At 39.5% G+C, this 17,262-nt stretch overlaps 1 protein-coding gene across 1 annotated transcript; it reads left to right on the top strand.

Moving 5' to 3' along the window:
- Nucleotides 1-145: 145 nt before the first annotated feature.
- On the top strand, nt 146-17,208 carry LOC140927471 (uncharacterized). The gene is made up of 19 exons (XM_073377131.1): nt 146-316; nt 1,796-2,018; nt 2,272-2,400; nt 2,829-3,097; nt 3,924-4,110; nt 4,318-4,688; nt 5,360-5,949; nt 7,048-7,314; nt 8,177-8,304; nt 9,055-9,299; nt 9,911-10,003; nt 11,066-11,123; nt 11,677-11,920; nt 12,158-12,278; nt 12,911-12,969; nt 13,870-13,961; nt 14,950-15,062; nt 15,685-15,892; nt 16,373-17,208. Exons 1-19 carry the CDS (start codon nt 232-234, stop codon nt 16,695-16,697), a joined length of 3,807 nt encoding a protein of 1,268 aa, XP_073233232.1. The 5' UTR covers nt 146-231; the 3' UTR covers nt 16,698-17,208.
- The last annotated feature ends 54 nt before the right edge of the window (nt 17,209-17,262 follow it).

The following is a 17,262-nucleotide window of genomic DNA, read 5'->3' as shown; positions in this document are numbered from 1 at the left end:
AATATTCAAGCGACGGTCATTTAACCAAGGCAAACTATTTTAAAAATGACTTCTACCCCACCCGCCTGACTGGAAAAGATCACATTAGTTCCAGTCTCTTGACTCATCAAAACAAAGTCCTTCGATCATCGTTCCGGCGGTTCCCGCGTGGGTCCAGGCATTTGTACAGCTGCATCGATCAAGTTCTGCTAGAGAATAAGAGCAACATTTCACAGCTATGGGTGAAGCAAAATGATGCCCTGGAGCCTTCTGTTTTTGCTCATAACAACGGAAGTTTCCTCGGCCGCTGAAAAGTGTTTCAAAGACAATTTTACAGGTGGGTCAAATAATGCACTAGCTGGCATTAGCAAGCAGCCTAAGTTACATGTACATGTAAGCTACGATGCAAATGTCTTAGTCGGTGTAGGTCGGGAACTTTACGTTATTTTTTCGATTGTTGTGACCTTGTGCTTTGTTTGTGCGTACGTTAAACCCAGTGAACGTTTTAAATCGAGCTTTAAGGCTAAGGGAAAATGGCCATTTTCTGAGCTTTTTAATATCCACTGCACAAAATAATCACACCTGCAACTTTGTATTCATACCTGTCATATCTGTAATTCAATACCGACAGCAGACAGGCACTGCATACATAAGACGTGCTACATGTTTACTCAAGATCCATTAAAGAATCTAAATGCAAATGTGGATCAACGAAGGAGACGTGAAATCCACCCTGTAATGCACTTGCCATAAAAATGTAAAATACAATGGAAACTGTTCAATTCAATACAGGTCATTTTAGTACAAACTGAATTCACTTTGCACCCTGAGCTGCCTGAATTATTATTATTCTTATATTACATTTTTTTTTTGGGGGGGGGGAGGGGGTTATCGATACAATTAACCCTTTCACTGCCAAATGTGGCCAAAGGCAAATTTCGACCAAATTTCCAAATTTCATTGTCTAAAATTTTGACAAACAAATAGTGTCATGTGAAAGTACAGGCAGAGAGTTTTCATTTGAATGGTCATATTGTAAGATTTTGTCCGCAAACTCCAAAGTTAGAGTTACCTCGCAAAACTCTATCAAACACTCTGGCAGTGAAAAGGTTAAGTAACCTCCTTTGGTAAATCTACATTTTAAATACATGTAAATTTTTTGTTACATTATTGAACAAATGATTATTTAACAATTATTCCTCTCGCCCTCATGGCCTCTAAGTCAATAGGCCATTTGGCCTTCGGCCTTATGGGCTATTGACTCAGAGGCCATGAGGGTGAGAGGAATAATTATTGTTTTAGTAAAATCTAACTAGTTAGTCAAAAATATCGAGAGTAAAAAAATTTTAGCTAGTTAAAGCTAGACTTTAATCTTTTTTGCTGCCAAAAAGCCCGCGCATATAGCCTAGTAGTAGCTTAACCAATCAGAACGTAGCATTGATAATAGACTACTAGTTAGATTTTACTAATTATATTTGTTACATTATTCTCTATTCTGGTGACATTTCTTATAAGACGTTAGTGAGACCACCGCTTGAATATTGTAGTGCAATACGTGTAATATATGGGACCTTTATGAGAACGGTGACATTTTGTCTTTTGAGAAACTGAAACGGAAAGCGGCATGCTTTTTTACAGGTGAATACAATAGGGAATCAGGTGTAACAAACGTGCTTAGTACCAACGGATGGCAGGTGTTTTTCTGTAAATTAAATTGCTAGTGTATCATCTTACGTACTTTTTTCTGTGATAAAGCACCATTACTATAGCTATTTGTATGCTTCAAATTAAACTTGAATGTTACATTTTTTTCTAGGACATAGTGCAAAGCGTCACTTCAAGCTCTATAGTGATTCTATTACTTTGGTACCCTTAAAACTCAGCTACAGTAGACGTGCCTCTCAACAGATCTCAACTCATGTGCTGCGTTTACTGTTAGAGGAAGTCCTTGGATATGAAGATATTATACTTGTACCTGATGACTCAGGACTGTCAGTGAAGAAAGTTGTTCAAAAGCTTACAGGATGCTCAAGCCACAAGTATATATTTTTACATCAAATTTGTATCTTAGTTACTAGGAAAAAGTTTTTATTCCATACAAAGCAGTGACCCACCCCTCTACCTCTTTAATAATATGGTACCCTTTTCTTAATATTGAATCTCAAGAGACCATTATCATTATATAAATATACATTAACCCCTACTTTATTTTTTGATAGATCTATCAAAACGTATGTTGGTAGTTTTGATTACAGCTGAATTAATTATTCTTTCTTCTCTTGACTTGTTCAGCTGTCACGTAAGCAGCATTCCAGAAGTTATGATCAATACGGAAGTGTGGGTGCCATCTGATTATCAATACTACAACTGGGTAGACAGTCAGTTGGTAGACAAGGCTGGAATCATCTCTCCACATGGAAGGTGAGATGCAAAACTGGACCAAGGATAACATTTAGGAGAAGGTTGTAAGACAAAACCAAAATCTGTCTCCCTGAGGGTTTCAAAACAATGTCCTTTCAGAATACCAGTGGGTACCGTAACGTCTTGAGCCTAGAAGAACCTTTGTTGGTGAATTGGGTTCATCATGCATGCAGTACCCTACGTACACTAGGATCAATAAGTGTTGAGTGCATGAGGTGTGTGTGTGTGTGTGGGAGGGGGAGGGGGGAGGGATTAAGGGAAAAGGAGGGGGATCAGGGAGAAAGGAGACTGCAGTTTCTCCCTTTCCTTTTTCCCTTTTGCATTTCCCCCCTCCCTCTCCCCATTTGTGCCTGCCATGATGTAGACTGTGAAAGACAATACGTTAAGCAAAGCATTTTAATCAAATTTGTACCCCTTCACACTTGCAGATTTGGGTGGTATATACCAACAGAACTTGAGGAACAACTCTGGAATGATAGCAGAATCATAGCAGATGATTGGAGGGCATTAACATTGCAGACTGTTTTAGGACACTTATTGCACAATGCTTCAACGCTTATTTCTCAAGTGAATATGTCAAATCATAAAGAATCTTGTGAAAATGTTGTTGGCTGTAGAAATGGCTGGTATTATGGTCCCAAGTGCCACGATGGTGATAACACACTGCACTGTGCAGTTCTTTTCGCTGATTTTCCAGGTCTATCTTTGCTTTACTTTATGTGCGAATTGCCCTTTATGCTACATTTTTTGCCTCTCTTCCTCTGCTAGAGTTGAAATTTATTATTAATGTTTTCTGAAATATGCTGGTTTTTGATTGCTGTGTTTTGATCGTTCTACCGAAGTCCTGTGCTTTGATTGGTTATACATCTTACCCTGTGAGATCTAACCTAGTGTCTTTAGCTACAATTATGGACAATATGATCACTGAGACTTAAAAGAAGTAATAGTCTTACAAACAGAATTCCCAGTGTTGGAATGTGCTAATCTGGAAATAATAATTAGTTGTATGTCAAGAGGAAACTCACCCTGCAAGCAGAGGAACTTTAATCTTTTTAGATACACTGTGTGAAGGTTCTCTGCCACAGGTTAGAGTGTGGAAACATGAACTCTGCTATTAAAGAATTTAATAATTATGTTTCCATTCATAACAACAATTTTCTAGACTACTTTTGCAAAAAATAAAATATAATAATGTAAATAGTGTAAAAAAAAAAAAAAAACCGGTTCTGTTTTTAGGCCTGCGTCTTCTAAATAAGTGTACTTCATGAATGTATTTAAACATACATTTTGTGAGAGTCATTCACCCTTGTGGTTTGAAGGACCCATACTACCTTCAAGCTTGATGTCACCTGGAGTATTTTTATATTTCCTGCTTGTTTCCTTCTTTTCAGGGCTTTACGTGTACTTGAAGACTTTATCTGATGAGGGCATTTTTGAATAGTCAAATTTAGATAGCATATTAAATAACATTTTAAAAGGATAGCATCTCAGTAATTTGTTGTGAAAACTTATTTTGATCGTAGACCATTACGGACATGTGATCAGCCAACAGATCAGTAGCCTTGGTTTGAATATCTTAGTAGCGTGGTTAGGCTCCAAATTAAGTCATGTTCTCAATGGAATTGAAGCAACACCATACTTGCTATTAAACTGGCAGCCAAATACTGCACCCAGAACAAAGATGACAAGAATACATTTTCCCCCTTGCAGGTAGGAAGGGAAATTTTAAAGATACTTCTTAGCAAGGCTATCAAAATTGTAAAAGAAAAAATGAAAACAAACATTTTCCACTAGATATTCATCTTCAGGACCTTTCAGCCTAATCTTAACTTATTGTTTAATAGTAAACTTAAACATTACACCGTTGGTCTTGCTTTTTTATCTCCTGAATTCATATATTTATTATATTCCTGTCAGTGCTGGTGTATCCTTGACCAAGGCTTTGGAGTCTCCGCAGGATAATTATTACAACTGCGATTTTCCACCAAGTCACCTTATGAAAATGGCCTGGAGAAAAATCCAAGAAAATGCACCAGATGTTTACTTCTTGTTGTCAAAACTGTATTTTGATAAAGAAACACTTAACAATCTACTTCAGAAGCACATTGAAGGTGGTGGTAATTTAACAAGCCAAGAAATTGCTTGCAATTGGTTACAGCAGTCCAGAGATATGTGGTTGCCGTGGTTACCCACTGGTAGCCTAAGTAAAGTCCCAGTTTATCTGGGAGGGATGTTCCCCTTGTCAGAGAGTGAGGATGTTGTCTGGAGTAGACCTGGAATCTTGCAAGGTATGGTATTTTTTTTCCACAGACTACAGTAAGACTGCAGTTTTCCATTCTCTTTACTCCTAATGCATTTAAGAATTAACCCTTTAAGTGCCAATAGTGACCAACAACAATTTTCTCCTAACAATATCCATACACTGTCAAGAGATAAAGTTATGAGAGTTAATAAAATGATCACCATAGAGAAAATGCTTTGATCTTTTATCAAATTCTCTCAACTAATTGTTAAAGGAGATGTATGGACATCAGTTTAGAGAATTTGTATGTGGATATTGGGGCTTAAAGGGTTAACAACCGAGACAGCCATATCAGTGCAAGTAGTCTGTGGTCTGTTGGTATGTGCATGCCCATCGCATGATTCAGTGGTGTGTTCAGTTTCCTTTGTGCAGCGTTTAAAAATTAATTCCTGCCATGAAGTTTCTTTCAACCAGTTTCTTCCATCCTGTTGTTCTTTCCCCATGGATGTTTTTTGTTTTTCAGTAGGAACGTTGCCTGCTTTTTTTTTTTCTAATAAAATCCTATGAAGCATTTAAATGGTGTCACAGTATAGGTGTAGGATTTTGTCCAAATTTTTGTGACAAATTATCCCACCATGTTGGCTATGAGTGAAATGGTTTTGTCCAAGATGTGTAGTGCTTGCCCATTAACATGGTTTTATTTTTGTTGAAAAACAGGTGCTCTGATGGCTTTAGAGAGAATCAACCAGGATGACAGGATCCTTACAAATTACAGTTTGGAACTTCTCATAGAAGACACCCAGTGCAAAACTTCTCTTGTTCTTAATGCATTCATTGATTTTATGTCCCGATCACACAACAAGTCAATAGCAGGTATCATCGGACCTGCTTGTTCTGTTCAAACTGAGATAATCGCTGAAACTGCACCTCTGTACAACACCATTGTCATGGGCTATAGTGTCGAAGGTGTGGCTTTAGCAGATCGTGAAAAATTCCCCATGTTTTTCAGAACATCTCCAAGTTATGCTGAATTTAAGTATGCCTATGCAACTGTATTTGAATACTTTGAATGGAAGCAATATGCTTCACTGACCGATACAAACTATGTTTCTTCAACTGCTACTGCAACTCATCAGTATTTAGAAAGCATGGGGATAAGCTTGGTATATTCGAGACAGATTACAAATCAGGACACTGTGGATATTAAGACATACCTAAGGTCACTGCAAGAGAGCTCTGCAAAGATTATTATTGCAACTCTTTTCGAAGGACTTGCTAGAGCTGTGGTGTGTGAAGCTTATAAACAGGTAATTAACTGCACAACGGTACTTTGAAATTTGCCTGATAGATTGTCACATAAGGCCCAGTTCATACATTGTGCTTGTGCTGTGCTAAGCTCTTTTCTAATTGGGTTCAACAGATGCATGTTAGAAGCACGTAGTATCAAATCAGCAGTGAAGAAGAAAAAATTATGTACACATATCCGACAACACATTTCCAAAATTTATGAATTTAGTTTGACACAAATCATTGCCGCGCCAGAGTGATGTAGTACGGCAGACCTTGTTGATCTTAAGTGCTTTGCTGAACTAAATTCAAAACTTTAATTCTGACCTCCTGCTTCTGCCCTACCTTATTAGATAAATAGCTTGATGAATGAACTGGGCCTAATTTGTTCTGTTATCTTTTCACTGTCTTTTTTGGTATTAAAACTGTGCAATGGGTTTGGTTGATTTTTTATGAAGTGACCAAGTTATATTTTATACTTGGTATAATTCTTAGTTTCAAATATCGTGCAGGCATTGATCCTCCGTGTGGTCAAATGTCACTAACTTTTCAAGGTGTGGGTTGAGCGTCAGCATTGGCATCACCTCCTTTTTCCTCAAACAAGAATTATTCCTTTTTTTTTATCTCTCTCCAGCAAGGTGTAGAAATGGCTACTGGCACAGAACTTGCTTGTGTAACCCCATGATGGACTAGTATCATATCCATAGGAAATTAGCTATACTTTTGACCACAGCAGGATTAGCTCAGTCAGTAGAGTGTTTGACTGCAGAGTAGGAGGTCACAGGTTCAATTCCTGGTGTCAGACCAATAATCAGGGTCCTTAAATAGGTACTTCCTTTGCCCTGCAAATGGCTAGACCCTTGCATGGCTCAGATGTCCATGAATAATGGTAGTCCCATCTCCAGAGGGAGACGTAAAATAGTGTCCTCATTTTATTAGTACTTCTGTTTGAAATACATTGACACTCAAAAAAGGGCATTTTTCTGTTTCATGCTGCTGGAACTGAAAAACCACTCTGGTCATGTGTCACTGAATGTATGCCTCATGTGCCCCCTCAAACCTTACCTCAACAGTGTACTGTACCCAAATATAATAAATTGTTATACATCTTTTTACAGGGACTCACTCCACAGAATGGCTATGTGTGGTTTTTGCCATCTTGGCTGGCAGATAGTTGGTGGCATGTTGATGATTACAAGATCCATGGTCACTCAACTGAAGGGATGCTTGATGTACCCTGCTCTACTAGAGACATGCAAGATTTTCTTGACGGAGGTTATTTTTCACTCTCTAATGCTTTTTTTGGCAATGATTTGGATACTATTGTGGGTGGAGGCACTGTGCATCAGTGGAAACAGGAATATGAAGTGAGAGTCAAGAAAGAGGTGATTCTATCCACTTTTGTGTTTTGATTATCACTTCTGAACTGCTGCAACATTACCTATGGATTTATGTCTTGCAGCCTGTGTTCATGCCTGTACCATAAATCACTTTTTCGATTTTGCTAGACAGTCTTTTTCTTCAACACTTGTTAAACTCCTTAAGTTTGAAGTTATAAAATAGTGAATGGTCAGCTGTTGTGTACATATGGTAAAGGCCTGGGAGGTACTCTACAAATGTTTATACGGGGAGGTCCCACCCCTAGGTCCAACCCCTAACCCTTTTATATACCATTTTTCATGAAAAAGGTACCCCTTTCGTATACCTTCTATTGACCAATGGTACTCCTTTCACATACCTTGTTTAGAACTCTACATTCCTTGTAACTACTCTAAATATAGGAATCAATCACAAAAATAGAATGTTTTCTAGACTTTTTAAAGCCATAAAATTCATCTGTTAGCCCTTTTGGGCACTTTCACAGACCCAAATGACAGATTTCCCTTCCCTTTTATATACTTCAACTAGCTATAGTGAATTCCCTACCCTTTCATATACCTGAAGCCTGAAAAAGGTACCCCTTCCTCCTTTCGGTTGGAGCCTCCCTGTATACCCATCATAGGGAGTACCCCCTCCCGGAGGGGGGGGGGGGGGCGGGTAAGGTGCTTGTTTAGGGTGGGGTATCTACTCAAGTTAAAACTTGTTTGTTAATAGTGTGTTTGACTGTATGAAAGTGGATTGATTGTTATACCATGAGATATGTCACATTTAAAGTTGTGTTTTCACCAGTTCTCTCAGATGTTTGGTTATGGTTTGTCACCTCTTTAGCTGCTAACCAAAGAAATGATGTCATTAATAATCTTTTAGAACCACACTCCATCAGAATATGCCAGTTTTGTGTATGATGGTGTTTGGGCATATGCAGTTGCCCTGGATAAACTCTTCAGGACATATCCTTTGGGACTGGATACAATAAGAACTAATTACACAGCTCAGTAAGTGCCACATGGTAAATTCTCTCTTTTTTCTTTCAGCTATGTCAATCATTAATGTTTTGTCACCTTAAATTAAACTAGTTTTCCTCACAGCTGTTTTTATTGTCATCAGGCAGCTTTTTCCACTGCATGATGGCACTAAAAATGCAGGCCTAAATGAGCTTTTTGGCTATACATGTATTCACTGTGTGTTAGTTTTTTTTTCTCATGCATGAAATGAAATTTTCTAAAGTTTTAGTACAAGTTAACATGGCAGTTAAAATGTTTATGTACAGTCGAACCTGTATTAAGCGGTCACCCTCGGGGAATGGCTAAGTGACCACTTAATACAGAGTGACCGTCTAATACAGGTTGCAAGAAATACAGTTCAAAGAACTAGATCTCCAGTGCTGATCAGAACAGACACTTGACCTCAAAAAGAAACATTCATTTTCAGCATTTTAATAGTTTGCGAAAATAAACAAGGAAATCCATATTGTTGTACCTCATGTGTTACATTATTTGAAACTGTATGAACACCATGTGACTGTTTAATACAGGTTAAGACAATAGAAAAAGTCTTGTTGGGACTTCGCAAATGGTGACCGCGACCGCTTAATAGTGGTCAAAATTACAGTACATCAGGAGAAGTAATTTTCGGGACTTTGAAAACTGACCGCTTAATAGAGGGTGACTGCTTAATATGGTGTCGCTTAATACAGGTTCGACTGTATGTTCAATCTATTAGGATAACTGTTTGTTACTTTATAGGCTCCTGAAAAACTTCCTCCAAGAGACCAACTTCACTGGCGTGTCTGGTCGTGTTCAGTTTAGAGATGGAGAGAGATACCTACCTACTATTGAGATAAGACAGCACTTCCCTAGCAGGGTGGTGAGAGTAGGCTGTGTGCACCCTAACCTAGATGGTGTGTGTGATAAAAGCAGGAACTGTTTAACAGTTAATGAGACTATCATCCACTGGCCAGCAGGAGGCAGGCCTTCTGATGGTAGATCAGGTAAATTCTGTTGCTCTGTTGCATTTGTCTGCTTAAAGTTGGCTTAACCAGGTGCTTTGTCATGTGTAGTTTTTGCTATACCCGTAAACTTGCTGATCATAAATCCAAAACACCTAGATTTGGAGTTTATCTAGTGAATCCACTTGGCATGGGTATTCTTTATATTCTTTCTAATCTGTTTGCTGATTTAGTGAAGTATATTTTTTTATTCCAACCCAACAAACTCTTGGAGCATAAAGGCCAAGGGATACTTGTACAGGGTGCCCAAGTAGCCATGTCTGCACAGGAAGTCCAAATTAATGGATGTAACTTGAACTAGTCATGGTCTTGGTTTTTGAACCTCTGTAAAGTATTTACAAAATTAATGTTTATTTGCTTTCAACCGTAGTTTTCTGTTGAATATGACTGCTTTGCAATTTAATACCTTTGTACAGGGCACCCAAAGTAGCCATGTCTGCACAGGAAGTCCAAACTAATGGATGTAACTTGAGCTAGTCATGGTCTTGGTTTTTGAATCCCTGTAAAGTATTTACAAATTTTTATTTGCTTTCAACAGTAGTTTTCTGATGAATATGACTGCTTTGCAATTTAATATCTTTGTTCTTTGGCAGAGCCTTCTACCCATGAATTGTGTTCTGTAGAGTCATTCAGAGCTGCTCTTGGTATTTCATGCACTGGAGCAATAGCTGCCATCAATGCAATAGGTAATAACTCTCACCCTTTTGCCTGGGACAGGTGTGTTCTTAAACATTAGTTGCTTTCCATATCACTTAAAGTGCAATGCAGGGGAGGCAGAGCTGTCATTAAGGGTCATAACCCGTAACACTTGTTATGGCTGTGACCTCGCATGATGTTATGGGTGATCAAAGTGGAAAGCTTATAGATGACACTGTAAATTTTTGTGAGATGTTACGGGTGAATCTTCATTTGCTACAGCTGTTTCAAAACTTAATGGCAGCCCTGGGCAGGCATTTAAAAGGAAGACGAGAGCAAGAAGGGGATGGGTGGGCAAGATTAGGGTGGGCACACCTTGCCTCACTTCACCTCCGTAGCATGCTCTTCACTTTCTTGTCTCCCAAATTCTTTCTTTCCACCAGGATTTCACTGAAAGCATTGAGAATTTGTTATGTATCCTTAAACAGATGTGCATGAGTGTAAACTGGAGGATACCCTTATGAGCAGCGGTTTCTCCAGGCTAGACACAAGGGCACCCAACGACAATTTTCGGAAAAATATCTGTTCGGAAGACGATTTGAGATCTAGAATTTTCGGAACATTTGTTGTAAAATTTCTTGCTTGCCTGCCTCTCCTAGGATTTTCGGACATCTAAAAAATGGTATAATTGCCTATTTTTAACGCATTTTACCCTAAAAAGGTCACCTAGAATTTTCGGGAGCCTTTTTTCTGGCTAAAATTTCCGAAAAGGTAAGTTTTGATCCCTATAATTTTCGGATCACTTGACTTTCAGCTAGGAAATCCGAACAGACGAAAAATTTTTAGGGGATAAAAATATGCCTATATCTACCGTTTAAATACTAAAATACGTTTAACAATTCTATGTTTAAGTGGTTTTGAACTATATTCTCGTTGGGTGCCCCTGTAGACACTACACTACAAAGGGAGAAACCACCGCTCGCAGGCTAACTGGCGGATAAAATTAATGCGGGTTGATTCATAGCTAAATAAAAGAACAGCTCTTACTTCTTTTTTTGTATTTTACGTGTTATAAAAAAATGTTTAGATTTTATTTGTTTTCATTCTCACAGTTATTGGGTTCTTTCTAATTGTCATCATAACTCTTATTTGGATCTGCATAAAGAGAAGGTAGAGGAAGCTTGTATGTCTCTTTTTATGTCATGAATAGAACGAAAAACATATGTAAACTTCAAAACGGTGGGTTCCTCCTGAATCTGGTGAATATGCTCAAATGACTGCTGTCTTTACCAGCTTGTTTGGTTTGTTTCTGTTTCATTCACCCATCTTTGTGCGGTGGCTTCCACTCCATAGATTGAAGAGTCTTTGTATCGCTTATTCAACCCTTTGGCTCAATTGCATGGTGGACAAAAATCAAAATTCAGGGAAAAAAAAATACAAACGTAAACTACTGAAGACCGAAATTAATAGTACTATGTAAAAGCATTACCAAACAGTTTTCATTTGAATGGTCACACCACGGAACTTGGTCCACACACTCAAAAGTTGGAAAAACAAAACAATAAGAACAATGTGAAAGTGCTGCCGAAGAGTGTTCATTTGAATGGTGCCGCAATGGCATCTCACCCACAAACTTCAGCAGTGAAAACTATTAGCCATTCCGCGTTGTTCTCATATTCATTCGTCGTGGCTCACATAAGATCACTAACTTTCTTTTTCCTAGATACGATAGTAAGTATAGGGAAACCCAACAGCGCATGGAGGAGTTAGGCTTGATGGAACACTCGCCAGTTCTACGCTTGGATGAGTGGGAGATCCCCCGCGAGAGTATCGTCCTCAATCGCAAACTTGGTGAAGGAGCTTTTGGTGCGGTGTGCGGCGGTGAAGTGATAGGTATCGGGGGCGACGGAGAATGGGTACCAGTGGCTGTTAAATCTCTGAAAATTGGCTCTTTACCTGAAGACAAGGTATGTAGTCTTCTGTTCTCCGCGCTCAAACGAGACACATTTGCGAAAGCTAAATTACCGTAAATGATCTAATAAACGCCCGGGGCGTCTATGTAAGTATAGGGGTCCAGGCTGGGGCGTTAAAGAGATAGAAGGCGTTTAAAGGCTGAAGAGACGGAAAGTGACTTCATTATGCTCCGTCGCCTGTATTTGATTACTTGTAGTATTTATTTCAATGGCGTCCGTTCTTTTTTGTAGCTTGAATTTTTAAGTGAGGCGGAAACTATGAAGGTGTTTGATCACAAAAACATTGTAAAGCTGTTGGGTGTTTGCACAAAGGGAGAGCCTGCCTACGCTGTCATGGAACTAATGATACACGGTATGAAACAGGACAACTGCACGCGTAGCGTAATGATTCTCAGAATTTTCATTTGAATGCGTCACTCCATTAGCCTCCCCGAAGACGTCCTTTGGGGTTCGTTCGTCACGCATTCGTTTCTCCCCCTCGTGGGGGGAACGAACGAACCCCAAAGGGCGTCTGCGGGGAGGCTATCATTCCATTCGCCAACTTGTATAAATAATTTTAACCCCTTTTTTTCTCTGTTTTTTATCTTTGTTATCCTAATGAGTTTACCGTGTTAAACTAAATATTTATTAGAGCTAGCCTGGGAAAAGAGCCGACATTTCGCGACACCATCACTGGTTTCCCCGCAAAATGCCGTCTGGGTAGTGCTTCTGATTGGCCGTGGCGCGAGGGAAATTTGCTTCAACCAAACAAAAGCACTACCTAGATCTGGATAGTGACGCATCATCAGTATGGAATTCCCGAGTTTGTTTCTCAGACGTCATTTCGCGGGGAAACTAGTGGTGGCGTCGCTAAATGTCGGCTGTTTTCTCAGTCTATATTAGAGCTAGAATAAACTGGTAAAGGGCGATAAACGCAGAATATAAGACACCGAGTTTAATTCATTTTCCATTGTTATTTATTTCCACTAATTTCTTGCATTGCAGGTGATTTGAAAAACTTCCTTTTAGCAAGGCGTCAATTCGCAAATCAAAACTGTAAAGAGGTACCTATGTATAATCTTAGTGTTGAAAAACGTCAAAACTTACCCGACTGTCTAGGTGTTTTGCGCTGTATTTTCACTTTCTTAAAATGGTACTTTTGTGTACTCATGCCATGTTTTTGTACTCAGCGAGCAGAGGTTTCTCTCTGCACGCGAACGACTTTGTAAATGTTCAAAGCCATGCCAGAAAGAAATACCTGCCCGCAGGTTAATGTTTTTGAGGCAGTAATTCGCCTTTTTTGTCTTTGCACAGCGTGTAACATCTATAGCCATCTTCCCGAGCTCTGCACTGCCCAAAATGTTGAGTTTCATGACGTCAGTCGTCCAATACTTTTCTATTAGAGAGCTTTAGATTCTCAGACGAGTACGACAACGAGTACGAGATTTTCTTAATACTAACTAGTACTCGCTCGTGAACCAGCGTCATTTTGGCGGGAAAACATGTCGTAGTGGCGAAGTAAGTTATCGGATGCGATCGGGAGAGGGTTTAACCTCCTCCAATAAAGATAACTAACTTTTTTGGTGAAAAAAAGTACAATGAAGCATTCCGGGGTGTCTATTTTTTGACAATGCGCGAAAAAAAAAAAGCTTTAAATCAAATCTCGTACTCGTACTCGTTCCCGTCCTCGAATCTAAAATCCTATCGGCATTCGATGGTTGACGTCAATTTTTGGTCCTGTTTGGTCTCATACATAGCCTTGTGCACCTTATGGACGGTGTAGATAAGGTTACCAGTGAGTAACATCTGGGTGTGTCCCTTCAATGGACACCATCACTTTTAGGGTTGGGATGGGTGTGTAGGAATACTCCGAGATGTATTAATTCTATCAAAACCTGGTTACTGCCTGCTTCCCCTGGTCTTACCAAGGCTCCTATCCAACCGATAAGCTTATAATCTTTCAGGCGGATGATGTTACTCCTACCAAGCTGACTATGATGGCGACAGATATCACAAACGGTCTTGCTTACCTCGCTGAAATGAAGTTTATTCATCGGTATGTATAGACCTTATTTAGTCATTGGTTCTTTTATATTTTTCCTAATTATAATAAGCCCCGCTGGCCTCTTAAGGATGTGCGAAATTCAAAATATTTTTTTACTTTAATATGAGACCAGTTAAGTTAAAGTTCATTTCTCATTTCTTATCCTCTTCGTCAAATTGGCATGTTGCATAATACCATGGGTGCCAGGGGTTTTTTTCCCTGCCTAATAGCTTTTGTACGATATGTTAGAATTCTAACATGACTCCGAGGCTTTACGGACAAAACTGCTATTTTTTCAAGACTCCATTGTCTGGCAATTCTCGGAAGAGACTTGAGCACAAAGAGAACCAAACCAAATAAAAAAATTAACCATAAAGCCTCAGAGTCATGTTACAATTTTAATATATCGAACGTAGGCTATTCTTGACGGTTCGCGGCAAGGCCGCTACCTCGAGGCAAACACAGTTCAGTTACTTCATCCAAAGTATTTTGCGAACGGGTAAGTGCGTAACCCTTTATATTAAAATGAGTTTAACTTGCATGTGAATAAAAACTTATTTTCATCGAAAGGTTGGTTTGAAAAAGAGGCTTTTGGTGAAGCAGAAATGGTCTATTAACATTACTATAAAACAATTTTAAATCTTGTGCCCTGTATGAATAGGATCTATTGAAACGACCCTACAGTACAGTACAGTAAAAATCCTCCAAGACGGTAAACCTGTTACCATGGAGTTGCACTGGCAAAAACATGGTCGACCATAGCCTGCGAGCAAGGTCTCCTATTTGGGCGAGCCTCGCGGCTTCGCCGCTCGCTCGCCCAAATAGGAGAGCTTGCTCGCAGGCTAGGTCGACCAGTGCAGCAAAATCACTCTTATCCTGTGTAGATCTCTTTGCCTGTTCAATGGAGACATCTAATGATGACATTTAATTCCTCTGTTTTTCCAAGGATATTATTTATCACTTAACCTAAAAGTAATTTTTATCTTTTGTGTTTTATTAGCGACCTTGCTTTAAGGAATTGTATGATGGGTTCAGGATATGTGGTTAAACTTGGAGACTTTGGAATGGCACGAGCCATGTATGACTCAGATTACTACAGATTCGGACGGAAAGGTAAAGCGAATATTTTACCATGTTCTTATTTTATGAGATACCTTTCCGATCCTTTGCTGAGTCCTTTTCACAGGTTCGTAATGTGCTACTTGCTGGACTATGGGGCTGGCTGGAGGCTGGCTGGCGGCGGGGGAGGAGGGGGGTTGTGGGGCTACCGAACCGTTGGGGCTGACAGGGGCTGACAGGGACTGACAGGGACTTGTGGCACGATGGGGTTGACAATTATCAAGGTCGCTCGAAAGGTTGCTCAAATTACTCTATTGCTTTGCGCACCGTGAGAAATTGCTCCGTCTTTTGTGCTGAAGTCATTACTTTGTGCTTTTAACCTTTCACAAAATGCTCCTTTGAAGATATGATGAGGAGATCAAACAAATTTAATTCGTCAGGGAGTGCTAACCATAATTATTGGTATTTTGTGATTCTTGCAAGCATAGCAATAAAACTTGAAATTCCATCCTTGCCATCTGTTGCAAGAGACGACAGGAAACAGTTTCAGTGCCTATTTAAGTTTTAAATAACAAAACTGGACCATTATTTTTGGAATTCAATTGATGCGAAGACACTATTCAGCTTTTTAAAAAGATAGTAAATAGCGTGACATTATAGCCCCTTTAACTTACAGCCATGCTTCCCGTTCGCTGGATGGCACCCGAGTCCCTCGCGGATGGTGTGTTCACGACAAAATCTGACGTCTGGAGCCTGGGCGTGACATTGTGGGAGTTAGCGACATTTGGTAGCTTTCCTTACCAGGGCCTTTCCAACGGAGAGGTAGTGGAAAGTGTGAGACTGGGAAGAAGCATGGATGAGCCTCGAGGATGCACCAATGAACTGTAAGTTTCATGCCTTCACTATTTTTTGGATAGATAAATTTGCCAATGATGCCAAAACTAAAATCACATTATTTACTAGGTTGGTCTTTATTTCATCTAAATGTTTCATAGCGAATGATCACATACTCACATAAAGAAACAGTGAAAGATCAACTCAGCATGTATGAAACTAATCACTCTAATAACTGTATTTCAAGTGATAGAGATGAGATGGTGAATTTTAAGCCTGGTGAATACATGAGAAAGATGATTTTTCAGTCCGTGCCACAGGCGGCTCGGAAGAAAAAATCCAAGTACTCTCCGTAAGAGTCGAACTTATGACCTTCTAGTTACTAGTCGAGATGTGTCACTGACTGAATAACATCTTTCTTGTGTGTTTTAAAATTTGGAATTTCTTTGAAATGCCCTTACTCGTAGTGAGCAGCATTTTGAAAATTTTATTCCTTTCATGATCTTTGACATTCTCTGCTTTTACTCTAGAAACACATTACTGACAGAGTGCTGGAGAAAAGACCCGGATCATAGACCCGAACCGGTTAAAATCCTGGAGTTACTCAGCGCTCATCCAGCGATGGTGACCGCTTGTTTGGACTCGCCAATGTCAAGCGTGGTCCGGGATGAGGAGGCCTGTGTACGACCCGATAGCATAAGAAAGGGAAGTGTAAGATCGTGGTGGGGTACCCCCTCCCCCTCCCCCTCCCCCTCCTCAAAGCGCTCTCGTACCATTACCCAGCTTACTCAGAATCAGATGAAAGTTTTGATGCCTCTCTCAGAAAACGGCGGTGCTGTCGCTGGTGCTGTTTGAAGGGGCTATGTCACGAGGATTTTGCTGTCTTAAGTCAATTCTGTGCTGAAGTCAGTACTTAGTTTCTTTACCCAATGGGTAGGTGCTCAGCCTTTGATATGGAAAACATTTTTCATTCTCAGGCAAATAAAACTAATTTTCACAAGAAAGGTTGTGCACCTAGCCTCATTTTGAAAGTGAGGGTTTTTGGAACTCGGAAGTGGCCTATTGAATGTTCTTGGGCGTTAAAAGAAAACTACTGAGAAGAACCAGTGCCCCATTTGTTTTGAAAAATCCATTATGTGGTTCAATATTTTCTACATGGCTTTTGCCTGTACGTAATAGTCGAGGGGGAACTTTAACCGAATATGTCGCTGTATAAAATATTTATTTTTGTCGCTTTTGTGAAGTGTATATATTTAATGACATGCAATCAACGTCAAGATAATTTGTATGCAACTAATCTTTATCTGGTATTGCACATGTTTGGGATTAATTATTTATTTAAAACCTATAAACCCAGATGGTTGTAAACAAATATTTATTATCTTTTCTGTAAAGTGAAAACTTCAATGGAATGTGAAAT

The sequence above is a fragment of the Porites lutea genome, chromosome 2 (genome assembly GCF_958299795.1).
Source record: "Porites lutea chromosome 2, jaPorLute2.1, whole genome shotgun sequence".
NCBI classification, from domain to species: domain Eukaryota; kingdom Metazoa; phylum Cnidaria; class Anthozoa; order Scleractinia; family Poritidae; genus Porites; species Porites lutea.
This window is presented reverse-complemented; position numbering and strand designations above follow the sequence as displayed.